Source organism: Pseudorasbora parva, chromosome 18 (assembly GCF_024679245.1).
Source record: "Pseudorasbora parva isolate DD20220531a chromosome 18, ASM2467924v1, whole genome shotgun sequence".
Lineage (NCBI taxonomy): Eukaryota > Metazoa > Chordata > Actinopteri > Cypriniformes > Gobionidae > Pseudorasbora > Pseudorasbora parva.
Window position 1 is genome coordinate 7,318,425 of NC_090189.1, and position 24,288 is coordinate 7,342,712.

General features: G+C 39.2%; 1 protein-coding gene across 6 annotated transcripts; it reads left to right on the forward strand.

Moving 5' to 3' along the window:
* The first annotated feature begins 29 nt into the window (after nucleotides 1-29).
* Nucleotides 30-24,076, forward strand: st8sia5 (ST8 alpha-N-acetyl-neuraminide alpha-2,8-sialyltransferase 5). 6 transcript variants are annotated; one of them, XM_067424760.1, is made up of 9 exons: nucleotides 30-457; nucleotides 8,148-8,255; nucleotides 12,885-12,983; nucleotides 16,586-16,678; nucleotides 16,916-17,002; nucleotides 17,202-17,346; nucleotides 18,221-18,333; nucleotides 18,433-18,525; nucleotides 20,897-24,076. In XM_067424760.1, the coding sequence occupies exons 1-9, from the start codon at nucleotides 327-329 to the stop codon at nucleotides 21,357-21,359; spliced, it is 1,332 nt and encodes a 443-aa protein (XP_067280861.1). In that variant the 5' UTR covers nucleotides 30-326; the 3' UTR covers nucleotides 21,360-24,076. The 6 variants fall into 6 exon arrangements, with proteins under 6 accessions (XP_067280861.1, XP_067280862.1, XP_067280863.1 ...); XM_067424761.1 differs by lacking the exon at nucleotides 16,586-16,678 and having other exon boundaries at nucleotides 31-457; XM_067424762.1 differs by lacking the exon at nucleotides 12,885-12,983 and having other exon boundaries at nucleotides 31-457.
* The last annotated feature ends 212 nt before the right edge of the window (nucleotides 24,077-24,288 follow it).

Consider the following 24,288-nt stretch of genomic DNA (forward strand, 5'->3'; position numbering starts at 1 on the left):
TGGTGCTGATGAGAGGGAGTGGAGCGCGTCACCGACTGCGCGCGCTCCGCATTCGTGACGCGCATTCTGCAGGAGTGCCGCGTCTTTGCAGGTGATGCGAGATTACCACCCCTCCACATACAGAAGATTCGCCTCAGTGGGCAGTGATACTATCGCTTTAACTGACATATGCACGGGCAGACTGCTCAAACGCGATACCGAGGCGAAAGGCAGCTGCTATGGAGACTGAGCGCGCATCAGTGCCTGCGAGGACGGTAAACACGCGCGGGTGCGCCTCGATGTGTCTTCTGTAGGGCAAAAGCGACCGTGGCTTTCTCTTCTGAAGGATGGGCTACGTAGACCCGACATCTAGTAGAGATCTGCTAGGAAACAGATCCCTTTGTTTTATTTTTATATGTGCTTTCGGACTGGTCACCTTATTGCAGCAAATCCTCTATGGCAAGAACTACATTAAAAGGTAAGATGATGATTTTTATCAGTGGTGCACAATGCAAAAATAAATCAATTTTCTGTGAGGGTGTCTGTATAATAAAGCAAATTCTGTACTTTTCATATACAAGTCTTGAGGAATTATTCTTAGACGTATTCTAGTCATCGCACCCATATTGCTCCAAAACCTCTTTTAAACTTGAGCTCCATTAAATCATGCCATACACAGTCCCTTGAATGACTGTCTATGCAGCAAGATGCTTAAGTCTGCTTTTCTTCTTCCTCTGTTGTTATTTTTCTCGTCTTGGTTTTTTTTCTTCAGCCCTTTAAACAGCTCATACATCTTGCATAAACCTGTGTGACAGCAGTAATAGCCATAATACGACATAGGCTATAAGAAAAACAGTGCACTGGAAGACTGTGATGTAGCCTCATTTTTTTTTTTTTTTTTTTGGTTTTGCATGAGCACATAGCCTAGATTCAAGCACTGGAAATTAATTATGCATTTAAATCATGATGGTGTTTCATAAGACCCAGATTTCATGCCTTTTTTGGGGGCACTTACATCAAAATGACATCATACTAAGATTAAGTCCCGGAAGGTGAATCATTTCAGAGGGTTTTTTTGGGAGCGGAGGTAAGCAGAGTGAGATGGCTCAGCATTGCGAGGGTGTTTGAGAGTGCGTGTGTGTGTTTGTCTATGTAAAATGGCGTCTCTCTCATAAGAAGCGCCCCCCCCCCCCTCCCCCCAGTGCATTATGGTTCCTGCGTCCCAGCAGATGCCCATATGCTGAATTCGAGCTTTCTCACACTCCCACCTGAACCCCCCTCCTGCGTCCACCTCTAACACACACTCAGCATTCATGACATCAGAGTCTGGCGGCTGCGTTTCGATTGCATGAATGCTGTCCTGTACCCCGTATATTCTGCTGAAGTGGAGAGAAGCAAGCGTAGGGGTGGGGGGATGCTTTTGGCTTTAATGTAACATGCAAACTGCAGCAAAGGAGACTGTGGTGTGACAGGCAGCGGGGCGAGGGACCGCGATCCCCCTCAGCAGCGAGGGCTCTCCGACAGCGCGTCCCTCCTTCCTCCCGGGTTTCGGCACCAATGTAATGATGTTCGTAGATGGGAAGGAAGGAGGCGGGAACCGGCGAACGTTTCACAAACAACATTTATTCAAAATAAATAAGCAAAATGAAATTAAAACCGCGGGCAGCCCCTCACGGACGACTGCCCACTAACACATAAACAAAACTAAACATAAACTCCAGGCCTGGTCCTCTCTCGTCTTCCGCTGTCCTTGCTCCTCCTTATATGCTCCCGTCACATGGCCGCGAGACGAGACCGGTGTGCCAGGCAGCTGGCCCTCGTGAACATTAATCACCGGCCCGCTCTCGCGGTCCCTCGCCCCGCTGCCTGTCACACCACAGAGACCAAATGGACACTTTTAAGTTTTTTAAGCCCTTAATATCTTGTGTGTTTCCTTAGTGTTTCAAAACAGGTCTGCGAATGAGAAACTGAGCTCAGATTAATGAAAACATTTGCTTTCATTATGAAAATGAACTTAAAACCAAGTAATCGTCTGAATATAACATTTACCTGGGTCATTTTATATTGTTCGTTGTGTTTTACCATGGCAAATGGTATTTACTATCGCTAAAATTGCTGCCTTAAATTTTTAAGTACAATCAACTTGGGTGTTTAAGTCATTTCAACTTAAATTGCTTAAACTGACTTAAAAATGAGTTGAATCTGGTGTAGCTTAAAGGTGCACTATGTAACTTTTCCGTCCGCTAGAGGTCGACTATTCAAAACTAAGGTGTAGTTTGATGACGCCAAGTTTGAGCTCAGAATCTTGGGACATTTGGTCTTCACCTTACAGCCGGTGGAAAAGAATCGGGATAGGACTCGGGCAGAAATTGTGTTCATGGATGCGATTATTAACATTACTGTAGTGTGAAGCAGAGCAGGACTGAGTGTTGAGGAGCTGAGCAAGGCCGCTGGAGAGATTGTTAATAAGATGAACGCAACACACGCCTCGCAAGCAGCGGGACTTTTATTATGCCACAGTCGTTTTTCTGGTCATGAGTATGAGGAAACGCAGCTCTGTTTATCATATTAGATGATATATCTGAGTGTGCTGAACATGATATTATGACGTTACTCTGTGCGTTTGCTTGGCGGCTGCTGGGACGCTTGTTGCACACTGCAGTAAGAGTAACGGCCGTTTCACACCGCAAGCGTGAGCGGCGCGTGAGCAGCGCGTATTTTTTTCGGCGCCCATGTTAATCAATGAGTGCATTCACACCGGGAGCAGGAGCAGCACGTGAGCGTCAAGCAGGAGCGTCGCGTGAGCAGCAGTGAAGCGGGGGTTTCGGCTGCAAGCCTATTTTTGCTGCGCTGCTGACGCTCCTGACGCTCAATTAAAGTAAAAGCACACTTTGAAAGGACAAAATAAATGTGATTTCACACAAAAAGTGCCTAAAATGCACACAGGAAGCACGTGTAGTGTATTTGAACAATAACTGGAGTATATCAGAGAAGAAAACGAAGACTAAAAAATATCTGTGGAAGATTTTTGCAATTTAAACTTGTTTTGATTATTCAGTTTGGGTGAAAGTATGGTTATGATTATAAAAAATAAAGTAAACTAGCCAGAAAATATAACAAACTTTCGTTTAGTTTAGTATTTAATATTCAGACAGGTAGGATCGGTCTGCAGCGGCAGTCACGGTGTAAAGCGAAAGTACACTTTTGATGGACAAAGTAAATATCACAAAAGCGCTCAAAATGCACACAAGAAGCACATGTGGTGTTTTAACAATAACTGGAGTATGTCATTAAAGAAAACGAAGAATAACAATCATCTGTAGAAGATTTACCCATTTAAACTTGTTTTAATTATTCAGTTCGGGTGAAAGTATTATAAAAAGTAAAGTAAACTAGGCAGAAAATATAATAATTTATTTTAGTTTAGTATTTAATACTCAGACAGGTATAGGCTCTATCATTGTGGGAGCCGCTGCTGTGACGCTGCACCAACGCTTCCAGTGTGAATACTCTCGCGCTTCTGCAGCTGCAGTCACGGTGTAGTTACGCTGAAGGTGCTGCTCAAGCGCTGCTCACGCTTGCGGTGTGAAACAGGCGTAAAGCGATTCTGCCAAATAAAACCGGAAACCGAGGGTAACGCAGATATGACGACTCCCTCAGACGTCCCGGCTCCTTGGTTAAAATAGCAATTTTTCTCACGATTTACAAATAGTTGGACACATTTGGGATAAGTACTCAACTGAACAAAATTGTTTTTGGGATATTTTAGCAGAGAGAAAGATGAATTTGTCATCAACTGTAGAAACACCCTCGCAGCTGTGCGTTTAAAAATGAAAATATGGATATACTCATTACTTCCCTACTATATGAGTAGGTTAAAAAAAAAGTATGTGCATGAATTAACCTTGAAGCAGCCTGGTTTGAAATAAAAGAGATTGGCTCTTGCACTGATGTTTGTGTTGGCCCTTTTTCCCATTTATAGTCCATATTTAACTCCACAATGCACTTTATTTGACTCCACAAGAGCTAAAATAAACAAAAACTATATTTTCATATGAAATTAAATTGCATTTAACTGCAAAGATAGGACTAACGTAAACAATATATAGTTACTTGTCAATCAAGCAAACACATATTAAACAAACATAAAGACAAGTTATAGCACATATAACTGCATATGTTAACATGTTAATGCATAACCTGTCCGCGATCGAAACACAGAACATCACACAAATATATAAAATAACATTTTGATAAATAAACCTAAAAAAAATTCCTGCCTAGAGAGGAAAGGAACACTTTGGGTGCGTTTATATGCACGTTCTTAAACCGATTGTGCCTAAAGGGGGGTCACACACCGGACTGAAGCTCAGCGCCGTGTCTCAGGTAACGTTATCTCACTTCAGGCAGACGTGAACATTATATACGCGCAAGTTCAATTTTGAATCGACTTCTGACAGAAGAGCTGCACGATGAGTGTATCTTGTAGCACAGGGTGATATCAGTATGTACATTCACGATTTGAGGGAAATATATTTAATCGCCGCGGTCAGGCGTCGAATGCCTCCGTCGGTGTATGTGTTCGAATTTTAAAGGCGCGGCACGTCCGGTGCGAAGCTCAGTGCCCTTAAAGGGGCGATAGATTCGACCATGAGATCAGTGGTCGAATCCGGTCCTGCATATCGATGCATCGAATCTTCGACTATTAGGGGTCACCCCTAGTAATAATGATTAACATTGATAGCCTAAAACATTTTTTTTCTTCAATTGGAAGCATTTGGAACCATTCTAGCACATTAGCATGCATATTAATATGATACTGGTAGTTTATTGTATAAAGTACATCCCTTAAAACTTAACAACTACCTTACTATCTATTAATAAGCAGTAGTTGTGGGTTTACTGAGGCAAAAGTCATAGTTTATAGCTTGTTAATAGTGAGAATTGGACCCTAATCTAAAGTGCGACTGTGCCTTAAATGTTATTTATTTACATTATTTATTAAATTTACATTATTTTATTAATGTAATGTTTGTATTCAGCCATTCTGCCTACTTACATATTTTTTTCAGAAAAAACAAACGTATTGTTTATCAACCATTGTCTAATTTTGCTTTATTTTTAACCCTGTAAAGAAATTTTATGAGACAAGTGATTTCTGTGAAACTGCTGAAAGTAAATAAGACACAACACGGTCAAGGGGCGTGTCCAATCATGATGGGGCATGATGCATAACATGTTGTGAATTTGGGGCGGCGCTATCAAGGGGTGAGATCCCTTTTGGGTAGAGGCCTGTTTGTTTTGGTGATTTCAAATATCAACAGCGTTTCTCGGAAATCGCTTACTGCACCTTTAAGTCTAGTGCACTACACACTTAATACATATGTAATCAGCATTAAAGCAGTGACAAACACATCTTTATTACAGCTCTCAGGTACGCGTCGGTCTGTCTGCCGCTGTGGAGACATTGACAAATGCATGCATTAATAATGCATCCACAGAACTGAATGACGCTACTGAATAAAACGTCCTCTCAAACGCTCCTCTCAAATCACAACTTAGAAATATTAAAAGCACTTTATGGTGGAATTGACCATTTAATGTAATCGCAAAAATTCTTAAAGCTGTCTTGTAGTCCAGATGTTGACGCAGAGTTACTAAAGAGACAAAGTCTATAGATATATGATATATGATATTGATTAGGGCAGAACAAGTATTGACATTTAGCTCCTTCTTCAGCCGTGACCTCTTGATTATCTACTGGACTGCAGAATAGCATCTTCACATCCTCCTCTTTCTCTCTCTCTCTCTCTCACCTCTTCACATTAGCAGCTGAGTTTGCATTTCTCATTCTGGTCAGTGTTTACAGGAAGTTGAAGAGCTGATTACATTAAACTGATACTTTTAGGATTCTGCTGTGCATGTAGGCTACTACAGCGAATTTTGGCATTTTGACCCACGTCTGTAAGCTCTGAAACTACTTCACATGCTTGTGTACTTACTCTTCAGGACAATAATTAGACCAAAAAAAAAGAGATGGCATCATGTCGTTAACAGATTATATCCCCAGTGAAATACTATCTATATTAAACTGACTGATTGGTTTAGTAAACATTTTAGTACTGAATACATTCAGTAATACAAGTAAAAAAAACTAAATACAGCTTTTTTATTATGGTTTTACAATATGTTTTAAGAAAGCAATGTCTTATCTCCAAAATGCCTGTAAAAAAAAATTCAGGATTATTGCTTTTCTTTTAATCCAGCATTCTCTCTCTCTCTCTCTCTCTCTCTCTCTCTCTCTCTCTCTCTCTCTCTCTCTCTCTCTCTCTCTCTCTCTCTCTCTCTCTCTCTCTCTCTCTCTCTCTCTCTCTCTCTCTCTCTCTCTCTCTCTCTCTCTCTCTCTCTCTCTCTCTCTCTCTCTCTCTCTCTCTCTCTCTAATCCATAAAGCATTGAAAATGCCAAAATGAGCACCAATAAGATTAGTATCCAGAAACATGCAAATAAGACCATATGCAGAATGAACATTTGCAACATCTGTCTTCAGTTTTAAATAATATTCAAAGTTTTGGGGTCAGTAAGATTTATTATATTCTGAATGGATGCATTAAACTGATCAAATATGACAGTAAAGCCATTTATAATGTTACAAGGATTTCTACTTCAAATAAATGCTGTTCTTTTGAACTTTCTATTCATCAAAGAATCTTGATTAGAAATTTAGCACTATTTCCTCAAAAATTATTCACCGCACAACTGTTTTAAACATCATAAATCATAAATGTTTCTTGAGCAGCAAATCCTCATATAAGAATGATTTCTGAAGGATCTCGTGACACTGAACACTGGAGTAATGATGCTGAAAATTCAGCTTTGATCACAGGAAGAAATGAAATTTGACAATATATTGAAATAGAAAACAGTTATTTTAAATTGTAACAATATTTCACAGTATTACTGTTTTACTCCGATAGTAAAAGTTTAACTTTTAAAAAGTTTAAAAACAGTTAAAACGGTGACATAACTAAGGGACAGAGCTGTCCATTAAAGGGATACTTTACCGCATTTTCATATTAAACTGTTATTCCCTTAACTAAGACGAGTTGATACATCCCTCTCTCGTCTGAGTGCGTGCTCTTAATCTCTCTGACGCGCGGTGATTGATCTGATAGCGTTTAGCTTAGCCCACTAAGCCCAGTTCATTCACTATGGTACCAAACAGAGATCAAGTAGAAGTACCAAACACCTTCACGTTTAACCTATTTTAATACAGTTACACGAGTAGTTGAACGACCTAGCATGATGAAATAAAATAAAACGTGCTGCTTTTCTATGTGGATTAAAAAGGAGAACTATAATGTATGGCGAAATAGCATTTCTGAGAGTACTTGGACTCAGTGCAGTAAAAAGTCCCGGCTGAAACATCCTCCCTCACATCTAGGAGATGTGACTTTTTACTGCGCTGAGTCGAAGTACTCTCAGAAGTGCTATTCCGCCATACATTATAGTTCTCCTTTTTAATCTGCTTAGAAAAGCAACATGTTTTATTTTATGTCACCATACTTGATCGTTCAACTATTTGTGTAACTGTATTTAAATAGGGGAAACATGGAGGTGTTTGGACGCTTCTGACTTGATCTCTGTTTGGTACCATAGTGAATGTATCAACTCGTCTTAGTTAAGGGAATAACATAGTTTAATATGAAAATGCAGTGAAGTATCCCTTAAAAATGACTAAATATGTCCCAAAGCTTGCACACTTTTCTGCTACACACTCAAAAGTATGTCATTTTTCTTCACAAAAGAGTACATACATTTAGGACATAGTATAAGTAGGCGAATTGGGACGCAGCAGCTGTATTCATGACTAAATACTTATGGTGCCACTGTAGTAGGCTACATGTACTCTGCAGCTGATAATGATGGTATTTCTGTAATTGTGAACACTTGTGAAGGGCTGTTCTGGACTTCATCTTTGTCATGTCACTTGTCTGTTCTGGAAGATTTTCAGTGACACTCCTAACAGCACACACAAAACTGCACATACTCTGATAAACCATCAATGAAAAACTCAAATAATCTTACAGTTCTGTGTTTGTTTGACATTTATTTGCTGCCTTGAACGAATAAATGAAACCTTAAACGTCCTGCCTCATTTTCTCACTAGTGGGCAACAGTTTTCCCGCCTCAAAGGAGAGGAGGTGGGCAACTGGAGCGGGCTCATTAGTTACCCCGATGATGGAGGGATGAAGCCGGCCAGAAATGGGAGGAAAAGGTACAAAACAGCACAGAAACGTCTCTACAACACCACCAACACTCTAGAGAGACAGTGAGAGAGAAAGTGAGAGAGAATGCCACATAGCCAATGATCAGCCTCTTGCATGTCTGGACTGGAGACACATCTAATCCCATCAGCCAATCAGACGAGCAGAAATAACCAGCTGTGGCAACTAAAACCACTTTACCATTATCAGAGCGAATCAGAGGACCAGGACTATTAGAGTTGCACAGCAGTAATCGCTTCAGGAAGTATTTGTCCCATTCGCTTTCTCCAAACCAACCTGCTGTGAAATGAATCGCGACGTTATAAACTTTGATTTGAATGAAGTTAACATTTGAACATCTGAGAAAAAATAGACAAAGGTGTAAGTCTGTGGTTTTTTCACAATGGAATACTAACTTACTTTATATTGCACAGTATATACTGTACAGTGAAATCATTTGTATTATGTCATACACGTTTCAAAGAGTAGCGTGATACATTTTGTAAAACATCTTCCGGCTTATTCGTCATACGGGAAGGGGAAGGAAAAGTTGGGCGCACTGAATTGTGGGAAACAGTATAATTTGCTTTATTGTATACTGCAAGTTATTTGCATGCCCAAATACACGATTAGTATGCTTTTCTGAACAAAGCCACTGCACTTAAATGGAAAAAAGACTATTATCCCATAAAGCATTGCACATATTGTAGTTGAATCAGATTATGGTACAATACAAACCAGTTTACCATAAGTACTTTATTTTAAAGGTAGGAAATACTATCTGTTTTAAGTTCATTTCAACATACAGTTTGTAAACATTTATTTAATGAGGTATCATTAAATATGAAATAAATGTTACACAGCCATGCATCTTGATTGCTGATGTGCAAAACAGGCTTAATATTACCTAATTTGAGGATGCTAAGTTAAAAAATAATAATAATTATATCCATAAAAAAAACGTTCCATCACGTTCATTTTTCTCACAAAATAAGAATAAAGTTTTGTTTTTTTACATAAAAATTTTCACTTTTTTATGCACTTATCAAAATAAGAAAATGTTTTCTGGGTTTCTGGGTTTCTTAAATCAGAGCAGGAAGCTTTAAATTCATGGCATTACATTTTGCATTTTAAAAAGATTATATTATCCTCAGTATTTCTCCTGTTTTCCGATATAAATATCTAAAAATCTTTAAAATGAAAATAGCTAAATCAGCTTGAGATGCAAATGTAAAATGATGTCCTGAAAATGAGTTATGCTTAAAACAACAACAAATATCTGTCAATGAGTTATGAAAACTCCCCTTTTAATTCAGTTGATTTATTGTTGTTTTAATCATAAACTAAAATCATTTTGTATCAGTTTACCAGAAAACAAGACTGAATAATCTTTTTGCAGTGTGATCAGCATTAAAAGTTATTTCCATATTCTAGTGGTTGTGAGTAGAGCAATTTAAGCATCTTCTTTTTCAGTATATGGATATCTGATTTATTTTCAAACTCTGTATTTAAAAACGTCCTAAATTGACTTGCAGAAACCCAGAGTATTTCAAAAGCATAATGTAACTTAGAGAAAAACTTACTGTTCAAACATGATAAAGAACTTTACATAAGTTTATAAACAGTCGCTGTTTGGATATAGTAAAACACTCACAGATGTAGCATTTTCCTCTGGCACTGGCCATAAATGTAACCTTGAAATCATGAATTGGGCATAAAATAATGTCCTTCATGTAAAAATTGTCTGATAATTGAACAGACAGATACAAGATTTCTTCACTTTACAAATGGTTTTCCAAAGCAAAACTACAAAATATTTTGTGAGAAAACAAAGCAGGCACTATTTTTGGAATCGGCACCCCAAAATGAGTAGAAACAAGTACTGGGTTTCATTCAGCAAATATGATGCAGGGTGGTGTTACTTATAGTATTATCATTAATATACTATGATATTATTTATAGGCGCACAAGGGGGCTAAAGTCTCACAGGGGTGAAAGGAGAGGCTGCTCACTGCAGAGCCAATGGGTGGAGCTTGACGTTCAGTGGATGTAATGGGTGGTGCTAGACAGTCCAGCCACACCGTAACCCTACCCATAACCCTATCACTAACATAACTCCACCCATTACGTCCACAGAGGGGGAGCTGGACGTCACTTGACTCTTCAATGAGCACCGCTTGGGTAAAAGGTGCATTTGACTTTGTTCTCTTTTTATCCACTATATGGCACAAAAATTCAGCTCAGCGCTTTTTTAAAAGGGGTGTAGTTCACCCCAAAATGTAATTTATCCCATAATTTACTCACCCTCAAATATTCCTTGTATATGACTTTCTTCTTTCAGACAACACAATCTGAGTTATATTTAAAAATATCCTGGCTCTTGAAAAATGAGATTTTTTGAAGGTCAAAAAAGCACATCCATCCATTCATCATAACATACTCCACATGGCTCTGTTAATAAAGGCCTTCTGAAGCCAAGTGATTTGTTTTTCTATGAAAAATATCTGTATTTAAATCTTTATAGCCTAAAATAACTCGCTTTACATGACAGCAGACGACCATACGAAAGTCGACTTAGCAAAACTAAACACCGGATACGAATTAGAAGTCTAAAACCAGAGATTTTAAAGAGAAATGCTGCCCAGCCCTATTTGTTTGAACTGCAAAAGGCATCAAATCTTACACTACTCCTACATCTTACTAGCCTGGATGCCAGCCGAACTTAGCCCCGCCCACAACATTTTTAGGTCGGGGGGTTCAGTCTGGCCTCGCTCCATAGAGGAGTAATTTTCTGTGAACAGAAACTGTTCGGACCAATTAGATCATCAGGGCGGGCTTTAGACGATGACGGACAGATGATCAACAGTAACATAATCATGCACGTCATCAAAGGGGCTTGAATTATATTTGTTCGAATCCTAAACGGAGAGCTTGTTCGTAAGCATTCACCTTCACTATTTCTCTCAGAAATGATGATCATGTTGGGTAAGTACTCTGTGTATAATTAAATTCTTTTATTTTTTTACAATACCGGCAAAGATCGTTTATTCCAGCGCACGTGCAGACGGGTTGCCAAGTTTTTACAACAAAACTCGCCAACTACTAGCCATGAACAATAGCTTCTCGAGGGGGTTCTCCGGGAAAAAATGGGGGTAAAATGTGTTATTTTGCCAAGGTTGCCTGCTAAAATTCGCACTCATGGATCTATATATCACTTAATAGTCGCTTCAACCCGCAGGTATAGAAAATAACCCGCTGAAAAAAACGCGGTCTTGGCAACACAGTGCAGTTGAGCTCTGTTGACATTTGACAATTAGCGTAATGCGTCGCTCCGTTGCTCTGATTGGTTGTAGGTCTGTCCAATTGAGGTCTTTCCTGGTTCGGTTGAAACGCCCCATAATCACAGCCCAATGGAGCATCAGACTCATATTCTGACTAGAATTGAGTATGACCACGTCAGGCTACCATCTTACAACGGCTCACAAGTTACTCTTTTGGCGACTTTCTACGGTTGTCTGCCGAAAGCCTAGATATTTTACTTTATAACGTGTTAAATCTGGGTGTTTTTCTTACAAAAACGAATGGCTTTGCTTCAGAAGGCCTTTATTATCCCACTGGAGCACTTTTATAATGGATGGATGCGCTTTTTTGACCTTCAAAACCATTCACTGCCATTATAATGCTGGATGACTTAAGGGTGAGTAAATCATGGAATGATTTTAGGGTGAACTATCACTTTAACAAACGTTCTGATGATGCACGTGGAAATTCGGCTGATCCATGACACGATCGCGGACAGCAACGCAAAGTTGATCCTGCGCTAATCTGATGTAAAATGTAATGTTTATTTTTTATTTTTAATGTTGTAGATAAAATAGCATATGACTATATTTTGAGACTATTTGGGGTCAAAAGCGCACCTGCTGTCGGGGCGAAAAGCACCATATTTCACATAATAATAATAAACACCGGCTGACTTTTCCATTTGTTGGCGTGACATGGTTAGATTTAGATTTTAAATATCATATATTAAGTTGGGTGTCCACCTTAATCACCATATTTAAAATAAAATAAAAACGGTATTAATCATTTCATGTAATACAATGTTTTAATGTTCCTACTGGAAATATATATATTAATTTACCATGGGATCTCATTCAATGCTTTCATAATCTTTACTTTTTTTAAAACGATTTTGTTCCTATTGTCAAAATGAACATATTTTAATGACAATATATTTTATTTATCAAAGCACAAACTTTGCCAAAGTGATTATTTTGAACACGTATTAACTTAAACATTAATATTTTACCTGAAGTATTTTTATATCAGTACTTTGTGCCTTTTGCCCTCCTCTCCACCTCATACATTTATACGATTTTTAACCAAAATTATTATTTTGTCACTCCATCAATGTTCAATAAAACATATTTTTACCACAATCACACCATTGGCACATTTTTCTTGAGGTGTGCCTTTAGCCCCGTTGTCGAAGTGGTCATTGCTCTATGGAGAAAACGGATGGGATTTGTACCTGGGGAATCCTGCTGTTGTGCTCTTTTGTGGTTTTCAGGAACTGAAGGGTCATTGAACCACACGTTTAAACTCTAAACCTAATCCACTTGTATGCATCTTGACAGATGTGTCCGTCAGAATTTTCAGCACTCTGAGGCTCAGAGCTCCGTAGTTATCACGCCCTGCCTAGCTGATATTCAGAAGAAAAAAAAAGAACAGAAAAGGTAGGCCACACTGATGGCATCTCCAGTTCACCTCCTTGCCAACCTTACGTCCCCCCTTGAGGATGTCTCTTCGTCTTTTCCATCTGGTCTGAGAGGGTCCGACTGCTCATGCTCCGTGCTCGGCGCACCGCCGGTCCGTTTGTGCATGTTGTCTGCAACCTTCCATCCGCCCTCGACCTTTGACCTCTGACCCCCATCACCCCCTTCCCCTCTGCCTGAGGATGGGAGGCCCTCCTTGTGTTCCTCTGGATGTCATGGGTCGCTGTTTCTATGTGTCCCGTCATGCATTTCTTAACCCACCACCCCACCCCGCCCCGCCCCTCCTCACACACCTCACCTGTGTGTGTCATGAGCACACTTGAGTGTGTGTGTGTGTGTGTGTGTGTGCACGCAAACGGTTTGTGTAGTGGAGTGTGTCATGTGACTTGATCCCCGCTTGCACATTGCACCGCCTCTCTTTGACCTAACCAAGTATTTTTTTAGTTTTGTACGGTTTTTCTTTTCATCAAAATGATCACAGAAGTTTGTAATGTGTCGTCGAGGGGTGTCTGACTCACACACATAAGGTCGCTCATGATTACCCAGTGTGCACCTCTTCAGGCTACAGCACAGTCACATGTCATGACGTCACTCCAGTCAGAGATGTATGGAACCGCTAATTGTGTTTCTTTTTCTTCTGCCTTGCCTTCCATTGCTCTTTCACTTTATTTCTCTCTTTGTTATTGTATCATTTTTCTTCATTACAAAATTTGTTTTTTTCAGTTTATCAAGGATCATTATCCAGCGTAACGCTGGTAAAGTTAGCATTCATATCATTAAATAACATTTTATTTATTATTATTCAATTCTTAGCTTTTTATATTACAGTATAGTATTATTACTGTAAATATTAATAATATAATAATCATTATAATAATAAAATATAAATAATAATAATATTTATTATTACTATTAAATACTCAGCTTTTTATTTTACAGTAAAATAGTATTATTGCAATAGTGACAGAATAAAATAATATTCAAATAATAAAATGTAAATATTTAGAAAAAATATAATAGTTATTACTATTTTTAGAAATTAATTAGAGTTAAATTAATAATAAAATCTAAATTATTTGAATAATGATAGTTATACTTATAATTAAATAGTTATAATTATGCAATAGTGATAGAATCAAATAATAATAATATCATACTATTTAAATAATAAAAAATAGAAATAATTTAAATAAAAATAATAATACAAATATTTTAATATAAAAATATATAGTATAATGTATAATGATATTATTAGCAGTATTAATACTATTTATTAATATTATTATTATTTTTCATATTGAATGGGGGGAGCATGTTTTCCTTTATTACGCCCTTAGCTGATCACGTCTGGCTAATGCTAAGATACAACAGCTAATACCTGAGATCGAGGCCATGGAAAGTAGCCAAGTATCATTTAGAACATTTAGAAGAAAATATTAAAAAAAATGGTATAGTGTATGTAGACTCTTACGTAAAGTAAAGTGCATGTTAAACTGATTTCTGACTGGCGTAATGGCCTCCATAGCGTGGTGGTAGACAGATGTATGTGAGAGCCATTTTGCCTCTAATTAAATTTTTTCAGAATCAGTAAGTCCATGTCCACCATTACAGTCCATTTGAGCTCCGTTTTCATAGGCGCCATCATGCCTGAGGCAAGACTGAAAATGGCAAACAGAGACATATAATGAGAAAAACACACTCTATTTGAGTTTATACATTTAGCCCATGTTTTTTTAATGCATATTTTCTGTATTTCTGTTTCACAACCAAGGTGAGGACTCATATTTCATCCATTCAACCCCTGCTGCCTCTTCTCATTGTGGTGAAACTGTTATTTCTTTTATATTTCTCCTCAGAACATCAGAAAAGGCCATTTTAAGCTGAATGTGTCTTGCATATCAGAAGGAATGCCTTCACAGTGGCTTGTCAAGAATCCTCAAGGTTTTCAAATCGAATTCTTATTATAATTTGGAACCAATCCAAATGGGATCAAAGAGGAATCCTGTTTTACACCACACACTTAGCACAGGGGTTTTCAAAACCATTCCTGGAGCCTCCCCAGCACTGCACATTTTGGATATCTCCCTTATTGGACACACCCAGTTCAGCTCATGGAGTACTAAACTAATCAGCTGATGAGTTAATGCAGCTGTGTTAAATAAGACACTAATAAGGGAGACATCCAAAATGTGCAGTGCTGGGGAGGCTCCAGGAATGATTTGAAAACCCCTGACTTAGCATAATCATTTCTGCTTAGACAGCAGAGGTTAGCTTGCGCTCTGAAGAGCAGTTTGTCCGTTTAGGGCTACCGTAGAAACATGACGTAAAATGGCGACTTCACCGTAAGGGGACCCGCGATGTATTGAGATAGAAATGCTAATTCTGAGGTAATAAAAACAGAACGGTTCATTATGTAAGGTCTTTATACACCACTGAAAACATAGTTATGTATATTATATTATATTTCTGTCAATAGATCCTCATAAATACTACACACTGCACCGTTCAGCCTTTTTTCAAGATTTATGCATTTTAATAGTAAAATGTCGTTAAATTTAATTGAATAATCCACACATATTATTCATATTACAAATTAAGAATCTTAAACGAGTAACAAAACTAGAGCTTAATAAAATAATTAGCTACTTAACGATATTTAATTTTTATTTTATTTTTATGTATTAATACGAATCACATTTGGTCCATTCCTTTGTTCCATTAAGGGTTACTTCAGCGATTAGCATATGGCTTTGTAGAAACCCCGGATTCAAATGATTGTGCTTTCCCCCCTCATATCCCCCTGAGACAAGAGATTTATGCATTTAATATCTGGAAAAATTCCTCCTATGATGCAAATTGACGATATTTGCATCATAGGAGGAATGTTTGGCCAAAGGCTAAATGGATGGAGATCACACTCAGAGCTCAGCTCGCAGCTACAGGCACTCATTTAAAGATAGTGCTATAGTGAGCAATGTAAGTCTTTTAACTTCTCAAATTAATTTCTATGAAAGTTAAGCTTGCAAAGTCATGAACCGAAACACGCCAGACTGAACTTGTGTTGTGAATGTATGCCGTGAGTGTAGTCGCGATTACCTCAGCTCTCATCATGAGAGCTCATTCAGCTCACTCCTGCAGTTAGTGCTCAGTGCTGTGATACTCGCGCGGTGACTCCGGTGATTGAAACTTCTGAAATTACAATGCCACTCCTAGTTTCAGTAAATAAAACACTAATTTCTCATTATAGTAGAAGCACCAGAAATATCATAATTGGAGCTTTCGGAGTCAAGAAGTTTGAGAAGCGCCACTCTACACTATTAATATGCGATATACGCATGCAGTGTATAAAGCAAAAATATTCTTAGAGGATTCATATTTGATCCTGTTAGGGCTGGTTCCAAGCGATGATAGAAATCCATTGGCATTCCCTCAGGATTGTTTGACAAGCCTGTAGAAATGCAAACGTGCAGCAAGGATCTTCAGTTAGGCTGGAAGCCCATGGCAGTGTGTGCATGTGTTCAGTGCAGGACAGGACGAGTGTTTGACTCTCTGTTTTCTGGCAGGTATCTGGAACGCTCCGATGGCTCTTTGGAGTTCAACTCCACTTCCTGCAAGGAACTACGGCAAGAAATCACAGATGTGAAAGTACTGACCATGTACGTTTCTCTCTCAGATGTCTGTACGTAGAGAGTAAGCCGTCCAGCGGGAGTCAGACATCCTGATGAATGTCTCATCTCAAAGGACAGACCTTGTAAAAAGAGCTTCTATTTAAAGAAATATAATATCTGAGCGAGAACGCCGCTTTCCTTTCCTTTCTTTAGTAGTGATTCTTAAGGAAACCGCACTCGTGCCATGGCCGCGTTTAATCGGCTTTCTGTGTGCGTGTGTTTTAGGGTGAAGACATCAGAGCTGTTTGAGCGGTGGAGGAACCTGCAGGTGTGTAAGTGGGAGCAAAACAAGGAGGAGACGGATCATTTCAAGTGAGTCACACAAACACGCGTCCACTTTTTTCTTTACCGCTATCTCCCCCCCCAACCCCCACCCCCGACTTCGTTCAACACAGTCTTAACGGGACTTCTTTGTCAAAACAAAGGAATGATGTCATCTCTCTCGATGTCCTATTAGATTTTCTTGTTGTAACGAAGTGATGATGATGTCATCTCTCCCCCTGTCCAATAGAATGTCTCTGTCCCGTTGCTGCAATGCCCCCTCCTTCCTGTTTACCACGAAGAGAAACACTCCCTCTGGCACTAAACTGCGTTACGAGGTGGATACGAGTGGAATCTTACACATCAGCCCGGAGATTTTTAAAATGTTCCCTGATGTGAGTGAGTGAGCGTAGTGTTAAATCACGTTTAAAGTGCTTGTCTTTGACCGCATGAGCTCGGAAGAGCAGAATGTAGCAATGATTCCAAATGGAATTTCATCATCATTTAGAACCAATCCCAATTGGAATGTTCTTATTAGATTCCTTTTTTTTCTTCTTTAGGATAGTTTAAAACATAGTTTAGCTAGTTTTGACATCAGTTAAGAAACTATTTCCTTTTGTAGTTGCAAGACATTATTCCAATATAATAGAACGGTCTTCATAATGTTATAATGATTTTTATTTTAAGTGAAAATGCATTATATTTGCAGATTTTTGAGATATTGATTGTCTTATAACTGTATTACTGTGGTTACAGTAATGAGATCATGCAATAATAATTATAAGGCACATAGCAAGTCATAATTCATAATTCAAAAACTTTTTTAATGCATAACATATACCGGAGTTGCACAACGAAGAATCTAATCAGACACTATTCAGATAAGATTCTTATTATTTGATTCAATTAGAATTCTTTAAGATGATGATATTAAATAGGAATCCTGAGGACATTCCAATTGGATTGTTTGAAGTGCAGGAGAAGAGAAGATATTATGTCTGCCTATATGAGATCTTTTAACACACACAGATGTCATTTTTCTTCAACTCCATCTCCTGCATGAAGCAGCCACACCCTGCATAACATTACGAATCAAACATCTTATAAGTATCAAGGCAAGCGTTACCTAGCAACCTCTGCAGTGATCACACCCTAGAAACTCAATGCCTGCAACAGTTGCCAAGCAACCATCTCCAAGCAATCATCCCTGTAATCCCATTTCGGTTCCTCCTGTCCTGTTTCTGAATGTATTCTCTGCTCTGACTGCAGGACATGCCCTATTCCAAATCCCAGTTTAAGAAATGTGCCGTCATCGGGAACGGCGGGATCATCAAAAACAGCAAGTGTGGACGAGAGATTGATGCCGCTGACTTTGTCTTCCGGTAAAACGTAGAATCGTTGTGTGTGTGTGTGTTATTATACATCATGGTAATATATTTAGGGACATCTGGTAAATCTCATCATGTTCATCTCTCTTTCAGATGTAATATTCCTCCTATCTCAGATACGTACAGCGAAGATGTGGGGACTAAGACTGATCTTGTGACAATAAATCCCAGCATTATAACTGAAAGGTACACACACACACACACACGCACGCACGCACACACACACACACACACACACACACACACACACACACACACACACACACACACACACACACACACACACACACACACACACACACACACACACACACACACACACACACACACACACACACACACACACACACACACACACACACGCGTTTGTTTTTGTGACATATGGGGATATTCCATTGGCATAATGGATTTTATACTGTACAAACCGTATTTTCTATCCCCTTACACTGCCCCTGCCCCTAAACCTACCCATCACAGGAAACATTCTGCATTTTTACTTTCTCAAAAAAACTCATCCTGTATGATTTATAAGCATTTTGAAAAGTGAGGACATGGCCAATGTCCTCATAAGTCACCGTCTCCTTGTAATACCTGTCATACCCATGTCATTATACACATTTATGTCCTCATATGTCACAAAAACATGCACACCCCCCCCCCCCCCCCCACAAACTGTGATCTAGTTACTATTCACAAGTAAAAGGTACACATACTGTACATTTAATATATTCAATATAGGATTAAATATATTACATAATAAATAGGATTAAATATTATAATAAATTCCGCTGTCTATGTGAATCTCACAAAAATATCTCCAGGTTATAATAAAAGAGGATATTTTCCATAAGGAAATTGAATTTAGTTTTTTGTAATGATCAGTATAGTATATATATTGTATGTATGTATATATAATATGTATATTTATATACATACATACACTCACCAGCCACTTAATATCATACTTTTTTTAATGGTGCTTAAAAATTATATGAAATAAAAAAGTATAAATTGTTTAATTAATTATGATAATTTTTTCATTGTGGGTACTATTTATCCCATTTATCATCACAGTAATATGTCTGGGGGTTTTACTTTTAGGATTTTTGTTAGTTTTTTTTTACAACACAGGCAAAGATAATTTATTCCAGTGCGCGTGCAGACAGGGTTGCCAAGTTTTTACAACAAAACCCGAAACTACTAGCCCAAAACAATAGCTTCTTGTGGGGGAATGGTGTTTTAGGTGGTAAATTGTGTGTGTTTAATTTTGGCAAGATTGCCTGCTAAAATTTGCATTCCTGGGTCTACATATCACATGACTGAGGTCGCTTCGCTTCAACCCGCGGACATGGAAAACAACCCTCAGGAAAACCGCAGACTTGGCAACACAGTGCAGTTGAGTTCTGTTGATATGTGACAACTGACCTTATGCGTCGCTTCGTTGCTCTGTTGTAGGTCTATCCAATTGATGTCTTTCCTGGTTTAGTTGAAACACGCCCCATAATCACAGCCCAATGGAGCAGTATCAGACTTATATTCTGACTAGAATTGAGTATGACCACGTCAGGCTATTTGATGATCGTGTTGTTTTACACATGCATATTTACATGCGATCGCTTGTTTTACTACATCTTCCTCACGTGTGTTTTTGATCAGGAGATTCAGTTCTCATTCCGAAGAAAATTCTGTTTTTGGCTGGGAAGCGTTTTCTCACAAATAACGGAAAATTCCGTGCTTGGTGGGGAAAGAGTCATACTCTTGTACTTCAGTACATTGTGCCCCATTTTTACTGACTTTTTTTACAGTGTGGCCACAATTTTGCCATTGATACCTGCCATATAGATATTTTTAATATTATCTCATAATTTTTCAGCAGAAATATTACGCTCCTGTCACTTTAAGACCTGACACACTGATCCATTACACTTTTGCACGTGCGTTTTCTTTCCCAATTGTATACATTTTCTTTTATTTGCCTGTTTAAGTGCAATAAGCAGCTAAAAAACACTCATTTTAGTACTGATAGGCGTTATGTGCCGCACTTTGGATGTGAGCACCAAATCTGTGCAAATGAGTAAAATTATGTGCAGTACTCCCAATCCCACGCCAAAATTCAAGCCCTTTAACACCAACATTATTCATCCGGAGCAAATTAAATGAAACGAATGACTGAGGGGAGGCTGTTTGTGTGTAACTTGCTGTCGGAGAGATGAGAAAGAGCAGATGGTATAATTTATGTGGAAAATTATTATTGGAAGTTTTTCAGATATTTCAGTATCAGTATCACAACACTACACTGCACTTATATTAATTCAGATTCCGTATAAAAAGACTACAATTGAAATTGTATATATTATATCCGTATGCATATATTCCACCCGCCAAAGTGGCTAGCAGCAGGAGTGACGCTGAAATAGGGATGTGGGTCATCTGGTGGGTTGGAGGGTGTTAATGTCAAGCCCTGAACACAACCATTGAGACACTTATTCATTCTCTCTCTCTCTCTCTCTCTCTCTCTCTCTCTCTCTCTCTCTCTCTCTCTCTCTCTCTGCACCAGGTTTCAAAAGTTGGAGAAATGGAGGAAGCCATTTTACGACGTTCTCCGGAATTATGAGAACTCTTCTGTGGTTTTGCCGGCATTTTATAACACACGGAACACCGACGTGTCGTTCCGTGTGAAGTACATGCTGGACGATTACGAGTCCAACCGTGGCGTGTTCTTCTTCCACCCGCAATACCTGCTGAACGTGCAACGCTTCTGGGCCGTGCAGGGCGTGCGCGCCAAACGCCTCAGCAGCGGCCTGATGCTGGTCACCGCTGCCATGGAGTTATGCGAAGAAGTCCATCTCTACGGCTTCTGGGCGTTTCCCATGAACCCCTCCGGAATCTTCATAACACACCATTACTATGACAACGTCAAGCCCCGCCCCGGGTTCCACGCCATGCCGTACGAGATCTTCAACTTCATGCACATGCACGCTCGAGGCATCCTGCACGTGCACACGAGTCCTTGCAGGTGAAACGGACAAGGGTTGGTGCAAAACGTGCCATCTGATTGGTTCGTTTTGCAGAGCTCCTCCCATTTACTGCCGCTACGGAACTCAGACTTACGCATGTGCACTTGCGTGTGTAAATCGCTGCCTTAAAGGCCAGGCGTTTTATTACTACGTGTTTTTACTAAATCATGTCGGGACGGTTGCAAAATGGTACGTGTTTCCTGTTTGGTGATTTCCTGTAGTTGTGTCGTATTTGTGTATCCGAGCAGATATCACGTTTAAAACTTTGTGAGGAGGCTTCATGCGGCAAACAATATAGCGCCAAATTATGTAAAACAGAATATTTTATTTCTATGGTTTCTATTTCTGCAGAGGAGCCACAGTGGAATGTCATTGGTCCAAAATCCCAGTCCACTCAGTTGTATATTAAACCTAAACTATATTCTGATTGGTTGAGTTTGTGTCACGTTGCACCAGGTTAAGACACACCTAACACTGTTTTAAGAGCAAGTTTAACATTAATTAATAACCACATCAGAACATAAAGCAGACTGCGGAATGGTAAATGCTTGTACGTTTAACGCATAGGTTCTGAAGATGTATGATAATTTACAAATGAAGTAACACTCTGAAGCAACACAATTGCTTATGTTGAGGAATGTTTTTACAGTCCATTGGTTTTTCTCTCTCACACACACACAATCTGTGATTGAGGTTTTAGCGTCTTTTAAAGAATCGACTGATCTTGTTCATAATACTGAACTTTATATACTTTGTTTCTTTCGTATATGATATTGTGATAACAGTGTGACCTTATCACTTTACCAAGAAATCTACTTTTTAATATTTGCGATTTTATTAGATCCTGATTTCATAAAACATGAAGACATCTTAAAGACATCTATCTATCTATCTATCTATCTATCTATCTATCTATCTATCTATCTATCTATCTATCTATCTATCTATCTATCTATCTATCTATCTATCTATCTGTCTGTCTGTCTGTCTGTCTGTCTGTCTGTCTGTCTGTCTGTCTGTCTGTCTGTCTGTCTGCTGTCTGTCTGTCTGTCTGTCTGTCTGTCTGTCTGTCTGTCTGTCTGTCTGTCTTGCCAAAAGTACTGGAACACCGCTCCAAATCATTGAATTTGGGTGTTCACTTCCATGGCCGCAGGTGTATAAAATCAAGCACTAGTCGTGCAGACGCTTCTACAAACATTTGTGAAAGAATGGGTCGCTCTCAGGAGCTCAGTGAACTCAAGCGTGGTACCGTGATAGTTTGCCACCTGTGCAATAAGTCCATTCGTGAAAATTTCCTCACTACTAAATATTCCACGGTCAACTGTTAGTGGGATTATAACAAAGTGGAAGCAATTGGAAACAACAGTAACTCAGTAGTAGGCCACGTAAAATCACAGAGCGGGGTTAGCGCATGCTGAGGCGCACAATGTGCAGAAGTCACTAACTTTCTACAGAGTCAAGCTACAGGCCTCTAAACTTTGTGTTGCCTTCAGATTAGGTCAAGAAGAGTGCGTAGAGAGCTTCACGGAATGGGTTGCATCCAAGCCTTACATCACCAAGTGTAATGTAAAGGTCAGATGCAGTGGGGTAAAGCACACCACCACTGGACTCTAGAGCAGTGGAGACATGTTCTCTGGACTGACCAATCACGCTTCTCTGTCTGGCAATCTGATGGACGAGTCTGGGTTTGGCGATTGCCAGGAGAACAGTACTTGCCTGACTGCATTATGCCAAGTGTAATGTTTGGTGGAGGGGGGTTATGGTGTGGGTTGTTTTTCAGGGGTTTGCCTTGGCCCCTTAGTTCCAGTGAAAGGAACTCTTAATGCTTCAGCATACCAAGACATTTTGGAAAAAATCATGCTCCCGACTTTGTGAAAACAGTTTGGGGATGGCCCCTTTCTGTTTCAACATGACTGCGTCCGCACCAGAACACAAAGCAAGGTCCATAAAGACATGGATGAGCGAGTTTGGTGTGGAGTAACTTGACTGGCATAGAGTCCTTTACCTCAATCCTGATAGATCCCCTTTGGGATGAATTAGAGCAGAGACTGAGAGCCAGGCCTTCTCATCCAACATCAGTGACTGACCTCACAAATGTGCTTTTAGAAGAGGTTGACTAGTGTGAGTGCTCTGTAATTTCCTCCATCAAAGTCAGCTGCCTCCATAACAATACATGCAGGGCAATCAAGTGAAAATCGATACGCGGCAATGATTAATGATAAATCTATTAGGCAGTCTATTTTTCCTGTCTTCTTCCAAAACGTAGCATTGCGAATGACGTAAGCGTGCTCCGGCCCAGTACGTTATGTGCAATGTCAGTGCAGGCCAGCAGGGGAGTGTGGACAATCACGCTCAGGCACGGTACAAGGCAACCGTACCTAGTGTGAATACACCAAAACATTTGGCAATATCTATCTATCTATCTATCTATCTATCTATCTATCTATCTATCTATCTATCTATCTATCTATCTGTCTATCTGTCTGTCTGTCTGTCTGTCTGTCTGTCTGTCTGTCTGTCTGTCTGTCTGTCTGTCTGTCTGTCTCTCACCACTGGTTTCTTAAACTGCACAATATCTGCTATTTTTACTTTTTTATTATTTATGCATTTTTTCATATTTATCGTGCATTGTTTTTTGTTGTCAGTTAACCTGTACCATTGGTTTGGTTACACACATGTACAGTTATTTGACAAGCCAATAAAGTACACAGATCTGCTTATAGTGAGTTCTGTTGTGCATTATTTGTAAAAAGTGACTCTCTCTCTCTCTCTCTCTCTCTCTCTCTCTCTCTCTCTCTCTCTCTCTCTCTGATATCCAGGGTTGGTGTCGGATGTTGATCCAGTAATAAATAATTAATCAGTTTCAGAGGTTAATCAGTGTTAATCAGACAATAGTTTGATTTCTCGAGTTCTCCTCTACCTACACACACAC